Here is a 19,676-nt window from a genome sequence, read left to right on the forward strand (position 1 = left end):
TCAATCTGGCAACCCGCGTGAGCGTCGAGCCTGAAGAGGAGGCAGGGGAAGCAACTCTCGCCAATATTTTGAATTTGGACTGCAGTACCCATTTCAACCACTAGCTGTGAATATTACATACTGCACCTTTAAGCCAACATTAATAAGCATTTTTCTTGTTAAAATTACACTTATTTGGGTTATATGAATTTCAGTTTATTTAAATTCTGCTTCCATAAAATTAAAATTCAATTCGGGTTCCATTTTTCTACCCGAGTTCCAATTCAATTAAAATTAAGGAATTGAGGGGAGTTTTAAAAAAAACCTTCTCAACTGATTCTGAATGGTGCCCAATCCAGCAGTCAAGTTCCAAACAAACAAATAATTATATCCCGTTATGTTACAAAATCTTTCAAAATAGTCAAATCTTTTCAAATCAATAGATTTGTGTGAATAACACCACAAAATGTAAGTTGTTCTTCATGGGAAAACTGTCTAAACATCAAACTATCAATGATATAAAATTTAGTGTTGCACATTGATGCACCACTTTTGAATCTGAATGAAATTTCTACTTAAATTCAGTCTGTTTCCACATGACTTCAGAAGACCTGGTATATACCTTTTCAGTCAGCCTTCCTTTACAGAAAAAAGAAATACTCAGATGAGCCTTTTCTCTGGAGAAAGGAATTATAATTTCATAGCACAAAATGGTTTCATACACTATGTAAAGTAAACACAGTGAGCAATGAGTCATGAATTAGCAAACACCACAAAAACAAAAAAATAAAAGACAACCAATAAAACTTTCCGGTATCCTGCACCAGATATTTACATACTGTATATGAGACACTTGTTTTCTTACTATTGCATCTGATTACAACATAAAGCCAAATGAAAATAAAGCCTTTTCATGTCTATAATATCTTCCCATGCACTCGGATGTAATCAGTAAATGCATTTAGAATTGAAACGCACTCTGTCAGCAGCCAAAATGCATATATAATTTCAAACTGGTTGTCATTTTTATTTAATTTTTGAGTGAGGGAAAGTTCAGGGCATGAATTTGACTGTTTTCCATTCCTTCCTGACTCATGAATGTTTCTCCTCCTCTTCATCATACGGTAAGTCCTCCTCCTCTTCCTCCTCTTTTCCTCCTCCCCCTCCTCGGCCTCGGTTGGGAGAGATGTTACCATGGCCAATGTCCAACACTTGAAGCTTGGCCAGGTGAGAAAAAGACTCTTCGGATACCGAATGAACTGAGAGACGATTGAATCTGAGGGAGAAAGAAAAAAAGAGAGGAAGAGAAATAGTTAATGCACTGAATTAAAAAAAACAAACAATTGTGTTCCTGTATTAGTCCATTATGTCTAAACATACTTAAATCAGGATACATTTACTTGAGAAGCAAAATTACTTAAGATGTTATGTCTTGTTACTGAAAAATCTATTCAAAATAAAAGTTTAACCTTAAAACAAGTAAATAGGCCTTCCAATGGGCTTAGAATATAAAATAAACTTTATTCTAGGGTGAAACTACTTTATTTTTCTGACCCCACTGGAAGGCCTATTTTCTTGTTCTAAGCTTAAACACTTCTTTTTGATATATATTTTTTAATATCTTAAAGGGGACCCATTATGCCCTTTTACAAAGTCTTGATTTTGTTGTTGGCCTCTACTTGAACAAGTTTTCATTCTTGAATGTTCAAAACACATTATTTTTCACATATTCTCCATTGTTGCAGCTCCTCTCTTCCCAGTCTGTCAGTAACGCTCTGTTTAGTTCCTGTCTCTATGAAGCCCCTCCTTCTGAAAAGCAAAGTGTGCTCTGATTGGTCAGCTGGAGCAGTGTGTTGTGATTGGTCAGTGTTTGGGAAATGTCCCGCCCCTTTCCATAACCGCCAGTTTCAACACACTACTAACTAACTCAACCAGGCCCCGCCCCTTTATTCTGCGTATGGATTATTTAAATGAGGAATATTGGCGACGTGACGAAAAACTACAATGGAGGCGTTTCAGGGAAAGACTACAATGGAGGCGTTTCAGGGAGTCCAGAAACAGTGACACTAATATAGAGAATAACTCCCTAAGTTGTATGTTGCTTTAAGAAAGTTTAGATATTTGTACTGGAAAACAAGACAAAAAATACTGAGGAAGAACATCATTTTTAGTAGTGTGCAAAGTAAGAATCACATAAAATTCTGAGTGAGTGAATTCTAAGAAAAGATGAGTGGTTCAATCCTGGACTTGAAATAGACCTGAAATAGACCAGCTAAATTGCAAAAAAATGACACTGGCATGGCTTGTAATGGCTCAGGCATGTCAACTTCCATCGAGTCCATGATGTCATCCACCTACGCTCTTGAGACTGAGTGCTTTATTGATGCACATGAATCCATCATTTTCAATTTCTTCCGTGTTTTTTATTGATAGATACTGCAGAGAGCGGACAGGACATTATGTACAAGAGACCTGGAATCTGCTCTCCCACATAAGTATTGGTTTAGAGAATTAAATCAATATATATATATATATATATATATATATATATATTGATACATTTTCATGTTCACTTCCACTTCCGTTCTCTTCTTGAATGCTTCTGTTCTTCTGCCAACGTGAATGACCATTTTCATTTTTGGTGAAATTTTACAGAAAATAACAGAACAACTTAGGTTTAGTTACATAAAGGTATTTTTATTTGATTCCACCAAAACAGAGAAGCAGAAACATAACGACGACCAAAACCATGCTTTCACTTTTTAAAGTACTTTTACCTCTATAATGTATTGATTGCACAAAAAAAATTTATTTTTAATTCGTTCATTCATTTTACCACTGACATGCTCTGGTTCACCTCACACTTTGAAAACTGATTTAAGACATTCTTCCTTATATAGAAACTTTTTTGCATAAAGCGTTCATTAAAATGAATTAGTTAATAAGCATTAATAAGAACGCTTGTGTTTTATATAGAAACCCATTGAACGATTGCTGTTCCTGATCGATTGCTCCTGTCTGCCTAGCTGTTTTGAACCATCATTTACTACCATTTCTAGTTGTTTATACTACTAAATACAGCTTAGACAACATCTCAGATTAACCTGACATCGCTAGTGTCACGGGTGGTGTATGGCAGGAAGCACGAGGAGACTAGGAATTCAAATAAACAATAAACTTTACTATAAATCAAAACAACAAACAGGTACATGCAGACAGAGCGGATGCAAACACCAGTTAACATAGACGAGAACCGACCAAGACAGACTGAACAGAAGAAACTAAATACAGAGACAAATGAACCATAATGATGTGAAGACAGGTGACACAGATGATGATAACGAGGAACAGGCTGGTAAGTGAGGGAGTGAGTTCAGGTGTGGAGACAAGGAGGATTCTGGGAAGTGTAGTGCAGACAAGGACAGACAGGTGCAGACGAGGACTGTGACATTACTCCCCCCTCCCGGTAGGCGTGATCTCACGCCTTAAAACAGGGGTGGGAGGGTGGGCATCCTGGAGTCTGTAACGGGAAGGCGGACCGGGTGCAGGAGGATGGACTCCCGGATGGACCAGGCGGCCATGGCGGAGCAGGACGTGGGCGTGGCCATGGCGGAGCAGGACGTGGGCGTGGCCATGGCGGAGCAGGACGTGGGCGTGGCCAGGGCGGAGCAGGACGTGGGCGTGGCTGAGCAGACGAAACCTCGGGCGTCCAGGGTGGAGCTGTCGGACCCTCGGGCATCCAGGGCGGTGGGGACCCTTCGGGCGGCCATGGCGGTGAGGACCCTTCGGGCGGCCATGGCGGTGAGGACCCTTCGGGCGGCCATGGCGGTGAGGACCCTTCGGGCGACCACGGCGAGGGCCTATGGCCCCCCCCAAAAAAATTAAAGGGGAGAGTGACAGAGTCATTACCAGTCTCTGGGCTGGACGGAACCAGCGGTGAAGGGGTCTCTGGGCTGGACGGGACCAGCGGTGAAGGGGTCTCTGGGCTGGACGGGACCAGTGGCAAAGGGGTCTCTGGGCTGGACGGGACCAGCGGCAAAGGGGTCTCTGGACTGGACGGGACCAGCGGCGAAGAGGTCTCTGGGCTGGACGGGACCAGCGGCGAAGAGGTCTCTGGGCTGGACGGGACCAGCGGCGAAGGAAGCTCAGGGCTGGACTGGACCAGCGGCAAAGGAAGCTCAGGGCTGGACTGGACCAGGGGCAAAGGAAGCTCAGGGCTGGACTGGACCAGGGGCAAAGGAAGCTCAGGGCTGGACTGGACCAGCGGCGAAGGAAGCTCAGGGCTGGACGGGACCAGCGGCGAAGGAAGCTCAGGGCTGGACGGGACCAGCGGCGAAGGAAGCTCAGGGCTGGACGGGACCAGCGGCGAAGGAAGCTCAGGGCTGGACGGGACCAGCGGCGAAGGAAGCTCAGGGCTGGACGGGACCAGCGGCGAAGGAAGCTCAGGGCTGGGTTCATGGGCTGAAATGAATGTGTGTGCTGCCCACACACACACAACAGCCATGGATCCCACAAGTAGCACTGCGTCATCCAGAGCTGGCTGGACGGTCTCTGGCTGGACGGTCTCTGGCTGGACGGTCTCTGGCTGGACGGTCTCTGGCTGGACGGTCTCTGGCTGGACGGTCTCTGGCTGGACGGTCTCTGGCTGGACGGTCTCTGGCTGGACGGTCTCTGGGACTATGGCCTTCCTGGCAGCACGTGCTGATATAAGTGGGGGATCGGCTATGCAGGAAACCAGTCCAGGACGTCCATATACTGATCCGGAGGCTGGTTTGATGGTAGGCGTGGTGGAGATGGCTGGAGACGGTGGTTGAGTGGCGATGTCATCAACCTCGCCTACGGTGAGGGTTGAGCCACTCAACCACAGCACAAGATCCAGGTACCACTCAATGGTCTCACCGGGATTTCTGGGCGGGATCCACGAGTAGAAGTGTGAATCGAGTCCACTCCAAAATAGATCCCCCAACTGCTGATCAGAGAGCGAGGTTTGATGGCTGTACTTAATGAACTCCTCTACGTAAGATTCTATCCCACGGCCATTCTGGGTAATAGAACACAAAATTGATCCAGCTTCGTCCATCTTTTGTCTTGGTCGGTTCTTCTGTCACGGGTGGTGTATGGCAGGAAGCACGAGGAGACGAGGAATTCAAATAAACAATAAACTTTACTATAAATCAAAACAACAAACAGGTACAGGCAGACAGAGCGGATGCAAACACCAGTTAACATAGACGAGAACCGACCAAGACAGACTGAACAGAAGAAACTAAATACAGAGACAAATGAACCATAATGATGTGAAGACAGGTGACACAGATGATGATAACGAGGAACAGGCTGGTAAGTGAGGGAGTGAGTTCAGGTGTGGAGACAAGGAGGATTCTGGGAAGTGTAGTGCAGACAAGGACAGACAGGTGCAGACGAGGACTGTGACAGCTAGCTTCCGTTATTGTTAGCACAACACGCTAGTAACTCGCTAGCCTGTTAACGCGCCACCCATGCACTCAGTTATTTATTTGTTTTTCTCTCGCGCGCCCGCGCCTCTGAGTTCATAAAAAGCCCAGGTGAGTAAGAATCAGTCAACAAACACGGTGAGTAATGTCTTGTCCTGTAATTGTCACCTGCACTTCATGTTACATGTTTAGTCAAGTCAAGTCAAGTCATCCTCATTTATATAGCGCTTTAACCAATGTAGATTGTTTCAAAGCAGCTTTACAGAGATAAACATATAATTTAAGGTAACAGAGATTGGTTTGGTTTTATAGTGGCTCTTGAAAAATGTTTTTTCCAGCTAAAGTTAGTTTTGATTGATTCACTTCCGTCTAAATGATCATTTGTTATTAAATTAGGGTCCGCTAAGACGACACCGTTCTCTCTAAACAGACTTTAAATGAGAACCTGTGATAGACGCTGATGGCGTTCACATGCGCATTAAGAATTGATTCTATAGTTATGTGCGTTTGAATATATGTGTGCAGGCTTGTAATTCCTTACAAACCATGCCTAAACAAACTACTTGTCTATAAATTTTGATGCAGAATTTTTATTTTATCTTATCACTTTGGGTAGGTACGCGAACCGAAAAATTCCACAACGCTTTATCTGTAGAGTGGTATAGGGATCCTCCATAGGGAGAGGCTAGTTGGCACTTCAGCACTGCATTGTCATCGGGTCCAGGCGAAAGTTTAGCATATCCTTCCCCATCGGCAATATAGGGTTTATATGTGATAAATGCAAGGAAACAGTCAGGCTGACGGAGAAGATTTCAGAATTAGAAACACACATCCAAACTTTAATTGAGGATAGTAAGTGTGCTAGAGCTTTAGATTCTATTTTGGATGCGCCTAGCATAGTGAACTCTTTACATGATTCGGTTCCGGCTGTATTATTGCCTGTGCAGCCAGGCAGATGGGTGACAGTGAGGGATCGCTCTAGTCGCGGATCAAAAAAACACTCTTCCGTTCCGATTACCACAACAAATCGATTTGCCCCACTCAGTGAAACACCCACTGAGAATTCTGTTGATTGTGCCCTGGTAATTGGCGATTCTATTACACGGAACGTGAAAATAGGGACACCAGCCAACATAGTCACATGTTTGCCGGGAGCCAGAGCGCCTGACATCACAGCAAATTTAAAAGTGCTGGCTAATGCTAATCGTAAATTCTCTAAGATTGTTATTCACGTCGGCACTAATGATGTTCGACTCCGCCAGTCGGAGATCACCAAAATTAATATTAAAGAGGTGTTTGAACTCGCAAGTACGATGTGAGGCACTGTAATTTGCTCTGGCCCCCTTCCTGTTCGAAGGAGTGATGAGATCGTTAACAGATTGTCATCACTCAATGGCTGGCTGTCTAAGTGGTGTCCGCAAAATAATATAGAATTCATAGACAATTGGAAACGTTTTTGGGGCAAACCTGACCTGTTGAAAAGAGATGGTATTCATCCCTCCTGGGATGGTGCTGCTCTTCTCTCTAGTAATTTTGCTCATAGTCTTAGAGACAAAACATGACAATCTGGGGCTCAGGTCAGGAAGCAGACAAACTGGCTAAACCGACCGTCTGCTAGCGGCCTCGCGTCACCAAGGTCAGATAAATCCCATCACATAGAGCCTCTTTCACCTAGATATCATCATATAGAGACTGTGTCTGTTCCCCGAATTTGGAAATCCAAAAAACGTCCAAACCGATCTAAGGTTAAAAATGTAATTGATATTCAACAAATAAAAAATAGATATAATACAGATGAGCAAACGATAAAGCTTGGGTTGCTGAATATTCGATCCCTTACTTCAATAGCGCTCATAGTTAATGATATGATTTCGGATTATAACCTAGATGTGCTGTGGATGACAGAAACCTGGCTAAAACCAGACGATTACATTACTTTAAATGAGTCCACCCCCATGATTACTGTTATAAACATGAACCTCGCCTGAAAGGCAAAGGGGGAGGTGTTGCTGTAATTTATAGTAATATTTTCAAAACCACAAAAAAATCTAGTTTTAAATATACTTCTTTTGAAGTGTTGGTGCTTAATGTAAAAATATATAATGTAAACGATAAATCAAGTTTGAGAATTCTGCTGGCAACTGTATACAGGCCACCAGGGCACCATAAAGATTTTATCAAAGAATTTGCTGACTTTCTATCAGAATTAGTATTGACTGCAGATAAAGTCCTAATTGTTTGTGATTTTAATATACATGTAGATAATGGAAAAGATGCAATGGGATTGGCATTTAAAGACATTCTTAACTCTATTGGAGTTAGACAACACGTGTCAGGACCTACTCATTGTCGTAATCATACTCTAGATCTAATATTATCACATGGAATCAATGTTGATGCTGTTGAAATTCTGCAGCAGAGCGACGACATCTCAGATCATTATCTAGTCTCATGTAAATTACATTTAGCCAAGGCTGCAAAGCCAACTCCGTGTTACAAGTATGTTAGACCTATCACTTCTGCCACTAAAGATTGCTTTATCAATAATCTTCCTAATCAGTTTCATCGTCTCAGCATCCCAGATAGCTTAGAAGAACTTGATATTGCAACAGAAACTTTTAACTCTCTCCTTTCTAGCACTTTAGACACAGTTGCTCCGTTGCGCTTAAAGAAGATTAAAGAAAATAGTCCAACGCCGTGGTACAATGAGCACACCCGGGCCCTTAAGAGAGCAGCCAGAAAAATGGAGCGCAACTGGAAGAAAACAAAACTAGAGGTATTTCGGATTTCATGGAAGGAGAGCTCGATTGCTTACAGAGAGGCTTTAAAAACTGCTCGATCTGCTTATTTTTCAACCCTATTAAAAGAAAATAAACATAATCCAAGGTATTTATTTGAAAAAGTGGCTACACTAACGAAAAAGAAAGCTTCAAGCCCAGAAGTTTCCAAGAAACACAGCAGTAATGACTTTATGAATTTCTTCACTTATAAGATTGATAATATTAGGGACAAAATTATAACTATACAACCGTCTACTACAGCATCACATCAGGGAGTGCATTATAGTCTCCCTGAGGTAAAATTTGATTCATTTGTTGCCATAGGAGAGGAAGAATTTTGCAAACTCGTTAATTCATCTAAATCGACAACATGTATGTTAGTCCCTATACCGACTAAACTACTGAAAAAGATGCTTCCAGAAGTCATAGATCCTCTTCTTAACATCATTAATTCGTCTTTGTCTCTAGGATACGTACCAAAAACCTTTAAGCTGGCTATGATTAAACCGCTTGTTAAAAAAACGCAACTTGATCCTACAGAATTGGTCAATTACAGGCCGATCTCAAATCTACCTTTTCTGTCAAAGATACTAGAAAAGGCAGTATCCTCACAACTGTGTTCCTTTCTTAAAAGAAATGGTATCTGCGAGGATTTCCAGTCAGGATTTAGACCGCACCATAGCACTGAGACCGCTCTCATTAAAGTCACAAATGATTTGCTCTTATCATCCGATCGTGGTTGTATCTCTCTATTAGTGTTACTTGATCTTAGTGCTGCATTTGACACCATTGACCACAACATTCTCTTAAATAGACTAGAAAACTATGTTGGCATTATTGGAATTGCATTAGCATGGTTTAAATCATATTTATCTGACCGCTAGCAGTTTGTAGCAGTAAATGAAGAGATGTCTTATCGATCACAAGTTCAGTATGGCGTACCACAAGGCTCTGTACTAGAACCGCTGCTGTTCACTCTGTACATGCTACCTTTAGGAGATATCATTAGGAAACATGGAATTAGCTTTCACTGTTATGCTGATGATACTCAGCTCTATATTTCTTCCAAACCTAACGAAACTCACCAATTCACAAAATTATCGGAATGCATAGTTGATATTAAAAATTGGATGACTAGTAATTTCCTGCTACTAAATTCTGAAAAAACAGATTCTAATTATTGGACAAAAAACTTCCACACGTAATAACCTAGAATACCGTCTAACACTTGATGGCTGCTCTGTTAAGTCTTCGTCGTCAGTTAGGAACCTGGGTGTGCTCTTTGATACCAATCTTTCATTTGAAAGTCACGTGTCTAGTGTCTGTAAAACCGCATTTTTCCATCTTAAAAATATATCTAAATTACGTCATATCCTCTCATTGACAAATGCGGAACAACCAGTTCATGCGTTCATGACATCAAGGCTAGATTATTGTAATGCTCTACTGGGTGGTTGCCCTGCACGCTTAATAAAAAAACTACAGCTAGTTCAAAATGCAGCCGCTAGAGTTCTTACCAGAACCAGGAAGTACGACCATATTGGCCCGGTTCTGTCAACACTGCATTGGCTCCCTATTAAACATCGTATAAATTTTAAAATATTGCTGATTACTTACAAAGCACTAAATTGTTTAGCTCCCCAGTACTTGAGCGAGCTCTTAACGCATTATAGTCCTTCACGTCTATTGCGATCTCAAAAATCCGGCCAGTTGATAATACCTAGAATATCTAAATCGACTGCTGGCAGTAGATCCTTTTCCTATTTAGCACCAAAACTTTGGAACAATCTTCCTAACATTGTCCGGGAAGCAGACACAGTCTGTCAGTTCAAAGCTAGACTAAAAACACATCTCTTTGACCTAGCATACACATAACACTCTATAGACTTCTATAATTCAATATTAGGCTGCTTAGATTAGGTCAGCCGGAACTGGGAACACTTCCCTTAAATCCTGATGTACTCGTTACATCATAAGAATGGCATCTACGCTAATTTTAGTGTCTTTCTTTATCCCGAGGTTTTCCCGCAGCCTGCCGGATCCAGGCCGTTTCCAGATCTGACGAAGGACTTCCGCCTGGACCTGATGACAATGCAGTGCTGAAGTGCCAACTAGCCTCTCCCTATGAAGGATCCCTATACCACTCTACAGATAAAGCGTTGTGGAATTTTTCGGTTCGCGTACCTACCCAAAGTGATAAGATAAAATAAAATTCTGCATCAATTTATAGACAAGACAAGTAGTTTGTTTAGGCATGGTTTGTAAGGAATTACAAACCTGCACACATATATTCAAACGCACATAACTACAGAATCAATTCTTAATGCGCATGTGAACGCCATCAGCGTCTATCACAGGTTCACATTTAAAGTCTGTTTAGAGAGAACGGTGTCGTCTTAGCGGCCCCTAATTTAATAACAAATGATCATTTAGACGGAAGTGAATCAATCAAAACTAACTTTAGCTGGAAAAAAACATTTTTCAAGAACCACTATAAAACCAAACCAATCTCTGTTACCTTAAATATGTTTATCTCTGTAAAGCTGCTTTGAAACAATCTACATTGTTAAAAGCGCTATATAAATGAGGATGACTTGACTTGACTTGACTCGAACCTTTATTTCTAAGAGTGAATATAGTAGTAAACAATATAAAGTGCAAAATGTGTAATTTCAAAAAGATGAGCGTTTATTAAATTATTATAAAATATTTTTATTAATAACATAATAATACTTCACAGTAAATATTTCGTTTCACTAAGGTACAAATTTAAAATTTGCTTTTCATTATCATTTTTACACTTTCTTTCTAAGTATAGTTGTCTTGTTCTCTTACGAGAGGTTCTCTCGTATTGCGTAAGTTTAGCTTACGCTACGGGAAAGATTCATCTTCTCGAGATACTGAAGCCAAAAAATTATCCTTAATTTTGTATACCTTGTCAACGCAGTGCAGCAGCTAGCAGACCTAGAGCAGGCCATCTCGCGTGCTCATTGGCTGCCCTGCGGGCAACTGCTGCAGCCTACCAGTGAGCCCGGCGTGACGTCACGCCCAATGAAGGGCGCCCGCGCCTTTATAGCGTCACAGCCCGCCAGATTTTTGGTTATTATTCTAAAAGAGCAGCGAGCGTCTTTTTAAAGATGCCTCGCACTTCCTGTGGCTCGTGTAAAGCCCCGCTCAGCGCCGGAGACCGCCACCTGATCTGCGCTCTCTGCCTGGGCCTGGAACACGCAGAGCTCGCCCTCGCGTCCGGGGGCTGCGAGCTCTGTGAGGAGCTTCCGCTGTCGACCCTGCGGGCTCGACTCGAAGCTTTCAACACCACAGCAGTCACTCCGCCCCCTGTGGGACCGCGCAGAAAGAAGCGCCGTTCCCTGAGACAGCCGGAACCTGTGGCCACAGCGACGCGCTCGCCGGAGAACCTCCCTCGAGCCTCGCTCTCGCCTTCCCCACCTCTCCTCACCGACGCGCAGCTGCCGCTTGCGAGCCTCACTGCCGTCGCTTCGGAGGATGAGTCCGAGGGACATGTCACAAGAGACTGCTGCTCTATCCTGGCATCAGACAGCGAGGAACTCCTCCGTCAATCCAGGAATCCACCCGTACCCGCGCTGGAGCTGACGCGGAACTTATGCGCCTGCTGACGCAAGCTGTTGACCGTCTCGGGCTCGAGTGGTCGCTGCCGAAGGATCCCGCGCCGAACAGGCTCGGCGGCTGCTTCCTTCAAAGTCGCCGCCGCGCAGTTTCAGAAACTAGGCCCGCTCCATTCCTGCCGGAACTTCATGCGGAGCTGATGAAGTCATGGAATACACTGTTTTCTGCTAGACTTCAGTCACAGGCCTCCGCGTCGCTCTCCCGAGTGGACGGCGCCGCCGAGAAAGGGTACACAGCGGTTCCCCCTGTGGAAGAGGCGGTCGCAGTGCACCTTTGCCCGCCCTCCGCGAGATGGCGGTCACGGTCAGCCCTCCCGTCTAAAGCCTGCAGAGCCACTCCGGCCAGGCCGCGTCTGCTCTACACTCGATGGCTGTGCTTCAGATCCTGCAAGCCGACCTCCTCCGTGAATGGGATGAGAAGGGCCGGGACCCAGCTGCGGTCACGGATTTGAGAAGCGCGACGGATCTCTCTCTCCGCGCCACCAAAGCCGCAGCCCAAGCCATCGGACGAGCCGTGGCCGCGTTGACCGTGACGGAGAGGCACCTCTGGTTAACGCTTGCGGATATGAGGGAAACTGAGCGAGCCACCTTTCTGAACGCGCCGCTTTCCCCCACTGGTCTCTTCGGCCCAGCGGTGAACGGGATTGTTGACCGCTTCTCTGTGGTACAAAAGACCACGCAGGCCATGAACCTCTTCCTGCCGCGACGCTCGAGTTCCGCCACAGGCCGCTCTCGCGAGAGACAAAGCCAGCCTCCTGTGCGAACCAGCACCCAGCGTCCAGCACAGCCTCAGCATCAGCCTTCGCAGCGACGTCAGGGCGGCCGCCCTAGATCGCGCTAAGACACCCGTCACAGACCGCCGCCCCCCAGAGGGCCTCGGCAAAGAATCACGCTGAAGTCAGAGCACGCGAAGCCCTCATAACAGCGAGAGAGAAAAGACGCGCGTGTCCCGCTGCGGTCGGACCGCCGTCAAAGTTCATTTCCCTGTCAGTCCCCTTCGAACAGGCTACTGCAGTGGTTCAACTAGCAGCCAACGAGCCGGTTTATTCACCCTCTCGCCTGCACACAAACGCCGTTTTCACGGCGACCCAGAGAAATCTCAAAAAGAGTATAATGTCTGGTCCGGCTCACGCCGTCAGTGTTTTAAGTGTAGTGAATGTGCCCACGCCCCAGTGTTCACCCCTACACATAAGCACCCCAAATCCCGTGTCACTCACAGAGCACACTCTCATAAAGCGCAGAAAAGCTGCTCGAGTGTTGAATGTAAGAAATGTGTCCACAGGTCTGTGCCCACTATCTGCCCGCTCTGTTACACGATCAAAGAAGCAGGTTATGAACGTAAGTCTTGTGCCCGCCAGAGAGCGCTCACGCTTGCTAACACAAACCTCCCCCCGGGCCCCGCCTGCGCGTTTAAGTGTTATCACAAAACACAGGGCGTTAATAAAGCGCTCCCCATCTATTATGATCGAGGCGTCAGATACAGTTGTAAGTCTCGTGCCCGCGTGCGCGCGCTCACGCTTACAGAGAGCTCTTCCGCCCAGAGCGCTGCTCGCGTGTCAAAGTGTGGTAAAAGTATGTTCCCCATCCCTTATGATCGGGACATCTCACATAAGTCAGCCGGTTTCGGCTGTCAGCGAGCGGCCATTGCCCAGAACCGAGAGCGTGCGCGCCGCGCTCTCGGCTCCGGTTCAGTTTCACAAGCCCGCAAATGGCGGCGGTCTGAACCCGGAGGCCATTCGCCCCCTAGCGGCTCACATAGCTGCGTGGGAAACTATCCCAGGGATTTCAGAATGGGTGTTGAGCACAATAAAGCAGGGCTATACACTTCAATTCATTCGCCGTCCCCCGCGCTTTCAAGCCCGGACCGCGACGATAGTGAATGCGGAAGTAGCACACCTACTTCACGCAGAAATAGCAAAGCTGCTGTGCAAAGGGGCTATAGAAAAGGTACCGCCTTCTCTGAGCGAGTCAGGCTTTTACAGCCGATATTTTCTCGTACCCAAGAAGGACGGAGCCTTCAGACCTATCCTAGATCTGAGATATTTGAACAAAGTGCTTGCAAAAAGACCGTTCAAAATGCTTACGACCAGGAAAATCCTCGCGCACGTTCGCCCGAGGGACTGGTTTATTTCTCTAGATCTGAAGGATGCCTATTTTCAGATTCAGATAGTACCCCGTCGCAGACAATTTTTGAGATTCGCCTTCGACGGTCAGGCATATCAATACACCGTCCTGCCGTTCGGCCTGTCCCTGGCACCCGTACATTTACAAAGTGCATTGACGCGGCGCTCGCCCCCCTGAGAAGTCAGGGGCTGCGCATAATGAACTATCTGGACGATTGGCTGATATTGGCACAGTCAGAGACAGAACTACTATCTCACAGAACAGTGCTTCTCAGACATCTGGAAAGCTTGGGTCTCACGGTCAACTGGACCAAGAGCTCATTACTGCCCAGCCAGTCAATTTCCTTTTTAGGAATAGAATTGGACTCGGTGACCATGACGGCTCGTTTATCGACACAGCGCGCGCGCCGTGTTCGCCACCTAGCCGCATCTTTCCAGAAGGGCAGCTTTCTCCCTTTGAAAACATTTCAAAGGATGTTGGGCTGTATGGCATCAGCTGCAGCGGTGCTCCAGCTGGACCTACTGCGCATGCGCCCGCTCCAACGCTGGTTGAACGCTCGCGCGCCTCGCCGAGCCTGGGTGTCTGGCGGCCAGAAAATCAGAGTGACTCAGACCTGCATAACAGCTCTGCAGCCCTGGTTAGTGGCGGACTGGTACCAGCAGGGAGTAATGATGGGAACCATCTCTTATCGGAAGGTCATCTCGACAGACGCGTCCAACTCGGGTTGGGGCGCGCTGTTCGAGGGCAGACCGGCCTTTGGCCAGTGGTCAGACCAGGAGAAGGGTTTTCACATAAACTGTCTGGAAATGATAGCGGTCGAGAACGCGCTGAAGTGCTTCCTCCCGTTCATACAGGACCAGCATGTTCTTGTCCGCTCGGACAACACATCTGTGGTATCCTATGTAAACCGTCAGGGCGGTGTCAGATCCAGAAATCTCTGCAATCTGATGGAACGCCTCCTTATTTGGTCACAGATGAACCTGCGCTCGCTGAGGGCGGTGCATGTGCCTGGCCATTTGAACGACGGCCCAGACAAACTGTCCAGGGACAATGTTCCCCCAGGGGAATGGTCCCTGCACCCCCAAACGGTCCAGAAACTGTGGCGCCTATTCGGCAGAGCGGAAGTCGACCTGTTTGCGTCAAAAGACAACGCTCAATGCCCGACGTTCTTCTCGAAGGACGAGGACGCGCTGGCCCAGGTTTGGCCCAGCCTCCCGCTATATGCTTTCCCTCCGGTCTCTCTGTTGCCACAGGTGATCAAGAGGATCAGGGAAACGCGCCACTCGGTGCTCCTCATAGCCCCGCGTTGGGAGAATCAGACTTGGTTCCCGGAACTGGCACGGCTGTCACATACAGCTCCGTGGCCGATTCCGGTGAGGGCAGATCTCCTCTCTCAGGCTCGCGGCACGATCTGGCATCCCCATCCAGAGCGCTGGTCTCTGCATGCATGGTTGATCAACGGGTACTCGTTGCCCTGCCAGAAGGAGTGATGAACACGATCACGCAGTCTAGAGCCCCTTCCACGAGAAGGCTCTACCCGTCTAAATGGTCGGTGTTCTCTGGATGGTGCACCGACAGAGGTCTGGACCTGCGGACATGCGGGGTGGCGCAGCTGCTCACCTTCCTACAAGAGCTGTTGGATAAGGGAAGGTCCCCATCCACGCTCAAAGTATACGTGGCGGCCGTGGCAGCGTTCGCGGAATCAACGCACGGCCAGTCACTGGGAAGACATGAGTTGGTCATCCGCTTCCTTAGAGGAGCTAGAAGGATGAATCCGCCGCGCCTGCCGTCGGTTCCCATGTGGGATCTTTCATTGGTCCTCGAGGCCCTGAAAGCTTTTCCATTTGAACCACTAGACTCCGTGGGGTTGAAATATCTATCACTAAAAAACGTTTTTCTGACTGCACTGTCGTCAGTAAAACGTGTAGGGGATCTGCATGCGCTGTCTGTCAGCGCGTCGTGTCTTGAGTTCGGACCAAATGACTCTAAAGTCATCCTCAGACCTAGACATGGTTATGTCCCTAAAGTGATGGGCACTCCATTCAGAGCGCAAGTTATTTCGCTGTCAGCTCTCCCATCATCTGACAGCGAAAGTGATGTGAATCTCCTCTGTCCTGTCAGAGCGCTGAGATTTTACATTACGCGCTCCGCCTCCTTCAGGCGTTCGGAACAGCTTTTCGTTTCGTTTGGTGGGCGCGCCAAGGGGCTCGCCTCCTCGAAACAGAGCCTGTCCAGATGGATAGTGGACGCTATAGCGGCAGCTTACGCGTCAAAAGGTCTGCAATGCCCTCTGGGCATCAGGGCTCATTCCACGAGAGGCGTGGCCTCGTCGTGGGCATGGTCCAGTGGAATTTCTATCCATGACATATGTGTAGCGGCGGGCTGGAGCTCCCCGTCTACCTTTGTCAGGTTTTATAACCTAGAAGTTCCTGCCTTACAGGCTAAACTGTTGTCAGTCTGAAAAAGAGGTGTATTCTGCCCAGATCTCCTGCTCAGATCACTTTCATGACTCAGCTCTCCTGGTTGAGCTGCACTAAGTAGGGTATGTGCCATATGACTATACAGACCGGCGCACTGCTCTGTATTCCCTATGTGTGCTTATGTACAAGTGATGGCCCGCGTGGCTGGCCACCTTATTTTTTCCACTTATGGGGTTCCCCTCAAGCTCGGGGTCTCATGTGGATTCTTGGCGCGCACGGCGTTGACAAAGTGTTCCCGTAGCGTAAGCTAAACTTACGCAATACGAGAGAACCTCTCGTAAGAGAACGATACTCGGTTACTAACGTAACCTCGGTTCTCTCTAGAGAGGGAACGAGTATTGCGTAACCGGCCGTGCTCGCGCCACGAGCGACTTCGCTTCAGTCGTCGAAAAACCAGAGAATTCAGCCTACAGCCCCTATTTTATACGCTAAGCCACGCCTATCTGGCGGGCTGTGACGCTATAAAGGCGCGGGCGCCCTTCATTGGGCGTGACGTCACGCCGGGCTCACTGGTAGGCTGCAGCAGTTGCCCGCAGGGCAGCCAATGAGCACGCGAGATGGCCTGCTCTAGGTCTGCTAGCTGCTGCACTGCGTTGACAAGGTATACAAAATTAAGGATAATTTTTTGGCTTCAGTATCTCGAGAAGATGAATCTTTCCCGTAGCGTAAGCTAAACTTACGCAATACTCGTTCCCTCTCTAGAGAGAACCGAGGTTACTTACATTAGTAACCGAGTATCGTTTTCCAAAGTACAAATATCTAAACATTCTTAAATCAAGATACATCTACCTGAGAAAGAAAATTACACGATGATAATTAAGCTACTTCACGCTTAAAATGGGTTCAGAAAAATAAACTTGTTTTCTCTTTGAATTAAGTTTATTTTTATGACTCCACTGGCCACTGACTCCAACAATTTCGATTTTTAGAAAAAAATAATGACTTATCTTGAACAATTTTGTATAATAAATAAATATAAATAATAATATATAAAAAATAATTCATTCAAAAATATTTGTATTTACTGAAAAACAAGACAAAAATACTGAGGAAGAAAATAAGTCTGAAATACCCATATTTTTAATATCCTTTTATGCGTTAGAAATAAATTATTGTTGAGAGAGTGACATTTTTTTTTAATTGTTAAATGTAACATAAAAAGTTGTTTATAATGTTAAAATTCTATAGATACAGGATCCTCTAAAAACAAAATCTCCTCATCTACTCAAAAAAAAACACACCAGATGAAATAACAACAAAACATAAAGTAATCTCACTGCAGAAGGAACATCTCTTCTTCTTTTGTAAACACCATCATTAAACCTGAGTCAGTATATTTTCATGTTGCACCATCATCATCATCATCATCATCATCATCATCATCATCATCATCATCATCACATCCCAGCACCTAAACTAGTCCACATCCCAGTGCTTCTCATATTTCTGAAACCAATAATCAGGTCAAGATGGGAAAACTATTTTGAGAAATGTTCTTAAAATGCAGCATGTCATTCACTCCACATGCTCCCCGACTCAGATTACACTCTGAACCCTTGTTATGATACTGTACGATTTTATGGGAAATGTTCTCGCCTCGCATAATGTGGGAGTTAGTACAGCTGTGAGAGCTTTGAAAGAAGTTCATTATGCAGAGCCGGTCCAACAGACCATAAAAATTAAGAAGTTTCAGAAAAAGAATGATCTGATCCAAAATGATTCGATGTGTTTGCATGCATGAACAAAACACATTAGCTCATTATAAAAGCCAACAAAGCAGACAGGCCACGTTTACATGAGATTTTGAAGTCATCTGGGTTTTATCTGGTTTTGACACCAAAACATAAACAGACATGCAAAAACACACACAGACAAAAATCCATGTGCCGATCCGGTTTTGCTAATACAGTTTATGACTTTTAACTGATTATACAACACCATTTAAGACCTGTATATGACATGTTTTTGTTTTATTAACTGCTCATTTATACTTATAGAAGACATCTTTTCCATAATGATTAGAAAGTGCAGAAAGTTTATCCAGCAAGGATTCATCAAATTGTTTAAAAGACCATCAAGACATTTATAATATTACAAAATATTTCTATTTAAAATAAATGCTGTTCTTTTGGACTTTCTATTCATCAAAGAATCCTGAAAAAAATTGTATCACAGTTTCAGTTTTCAACACTGATATTAAATAAAAATGTTTCTTGAGCAGCAAATCATCATATTAGAATGATTTCTGAAGGATCATGTGACTGAAGACTGGAGTAATGATGCTGAAAATTCAGCTTTGATCACAAGAATAAATTACAGTTTAAAGTATATTCAAATAGAAACCAGTTATTTTAATTTGCAATAATATTTCATAATTTACTGTATTTGTGATCAATTAAATGCAGCCTTGGTTAATGTAAAAGATTTCTTTCAAAATCTGATTTCGACTGAACGATCTTCTAGTGGGACTTCTAGTTTCACTACGAGTGAAAGTACAAACAATCCTCATAATCATGAGTGAAAGAGAGAAAGAGAGTCACCTGAGGAAGATCCCTTTAATGTTGGGTGTGTTGAGAAAGGCTGTGGCGGACACCGAGCTGATTCTGTTGTTCTGCAGGTGAAGGAACTCGAGAGACTCGGGAAGGTCAGGAGGAACGTGAGACAACATGTTACCGGAGAGATCCAGCGTCTGAAACACACAGAAAACATGCTCAAGCATCCTCATTCTCCATATATCACACATTAAAATGCCAAACCCCAAACCTTGAAATATGAAATTGGACTTTATGGTTCAGGACACAGATTAGATGAATCTTTCCTTGGCTAGAAAAAGCACTTTCATGCAATGACAGATATCTCATCCTTTTATATCTTATCTTTCATGTAAGAGTCTGCTTTTCTTATCCAGCTGAAAGGAGAAAAACAAGCTCTCTCTGAGATTACTTCTCCACAAGAATAAAGAAATAAATACAGAAACAGAATATAAGTCAAATCAAATCAAATCAAATAAATAACTAAATGTATATTATAAGTTACTTGCACAAAACCGTTGTAATCAAATTGATAACTTGATAAGACTTTACCTCCTTTTACGGCATTGAGACCGCTTTTAAAACTCTAAAGACTTTGAAACTCCTATTTATATATATATATATATATATATATATATATATATATATATATCCTATTATATATATTTTGTATAAGTTCATCTTT

The 19,676-nt window shown here is 44.9% G+C and overlaps 1 protein-coding gene across 4 annotated transcripts in view; it reads right to left on the reverse strand.

The window, feature by feature from the left end:
- Nucleotides 1–650: 650 nt before the first annotated feature.
- podn (podocan) overlaps nt 651–19,676 on the reverse strand; it is a 44,175-nt gene continuing 25,149 nt past the window's right edge. For all 4 annotated transcript variants that reach the window (XM_077219107.1, XM_077219108.1, XM_077219109.1 and 1 more), the window contains 2 exons: nt 19,001–19,149; nt 651–1,255 (listed from right to left, as the gene is read on the reverse strand). In XM_077219107.1, the coding sequence (XP_077075222.1) occupies nt 1,072–1,255; nt 19,001–19,149 (333 nt within the window). In that variant the 3' untranslated portion in view covers nt 651–1,071. The remainder of the gene's footprint in view (nt 1,256–19,000; nt 19,150–19,676) is intronic.

Source organism: Siphateles boraxobius, unplaced genomic scaffold, assembly GCF_051911475.1.
Source record: "Siphateles boraxobius isolate OS27281-9 unplaced genomic scaffold, OSU_SipBor_1 77, whole genome shotgun sequence".
Classification (NCBI taxonomy): Eukaryota; Metazoa; Chordata; class Actinopteri; order Cypriniformes; family Leuciscidae; genus Siphateles; species Siphateles boraxobius.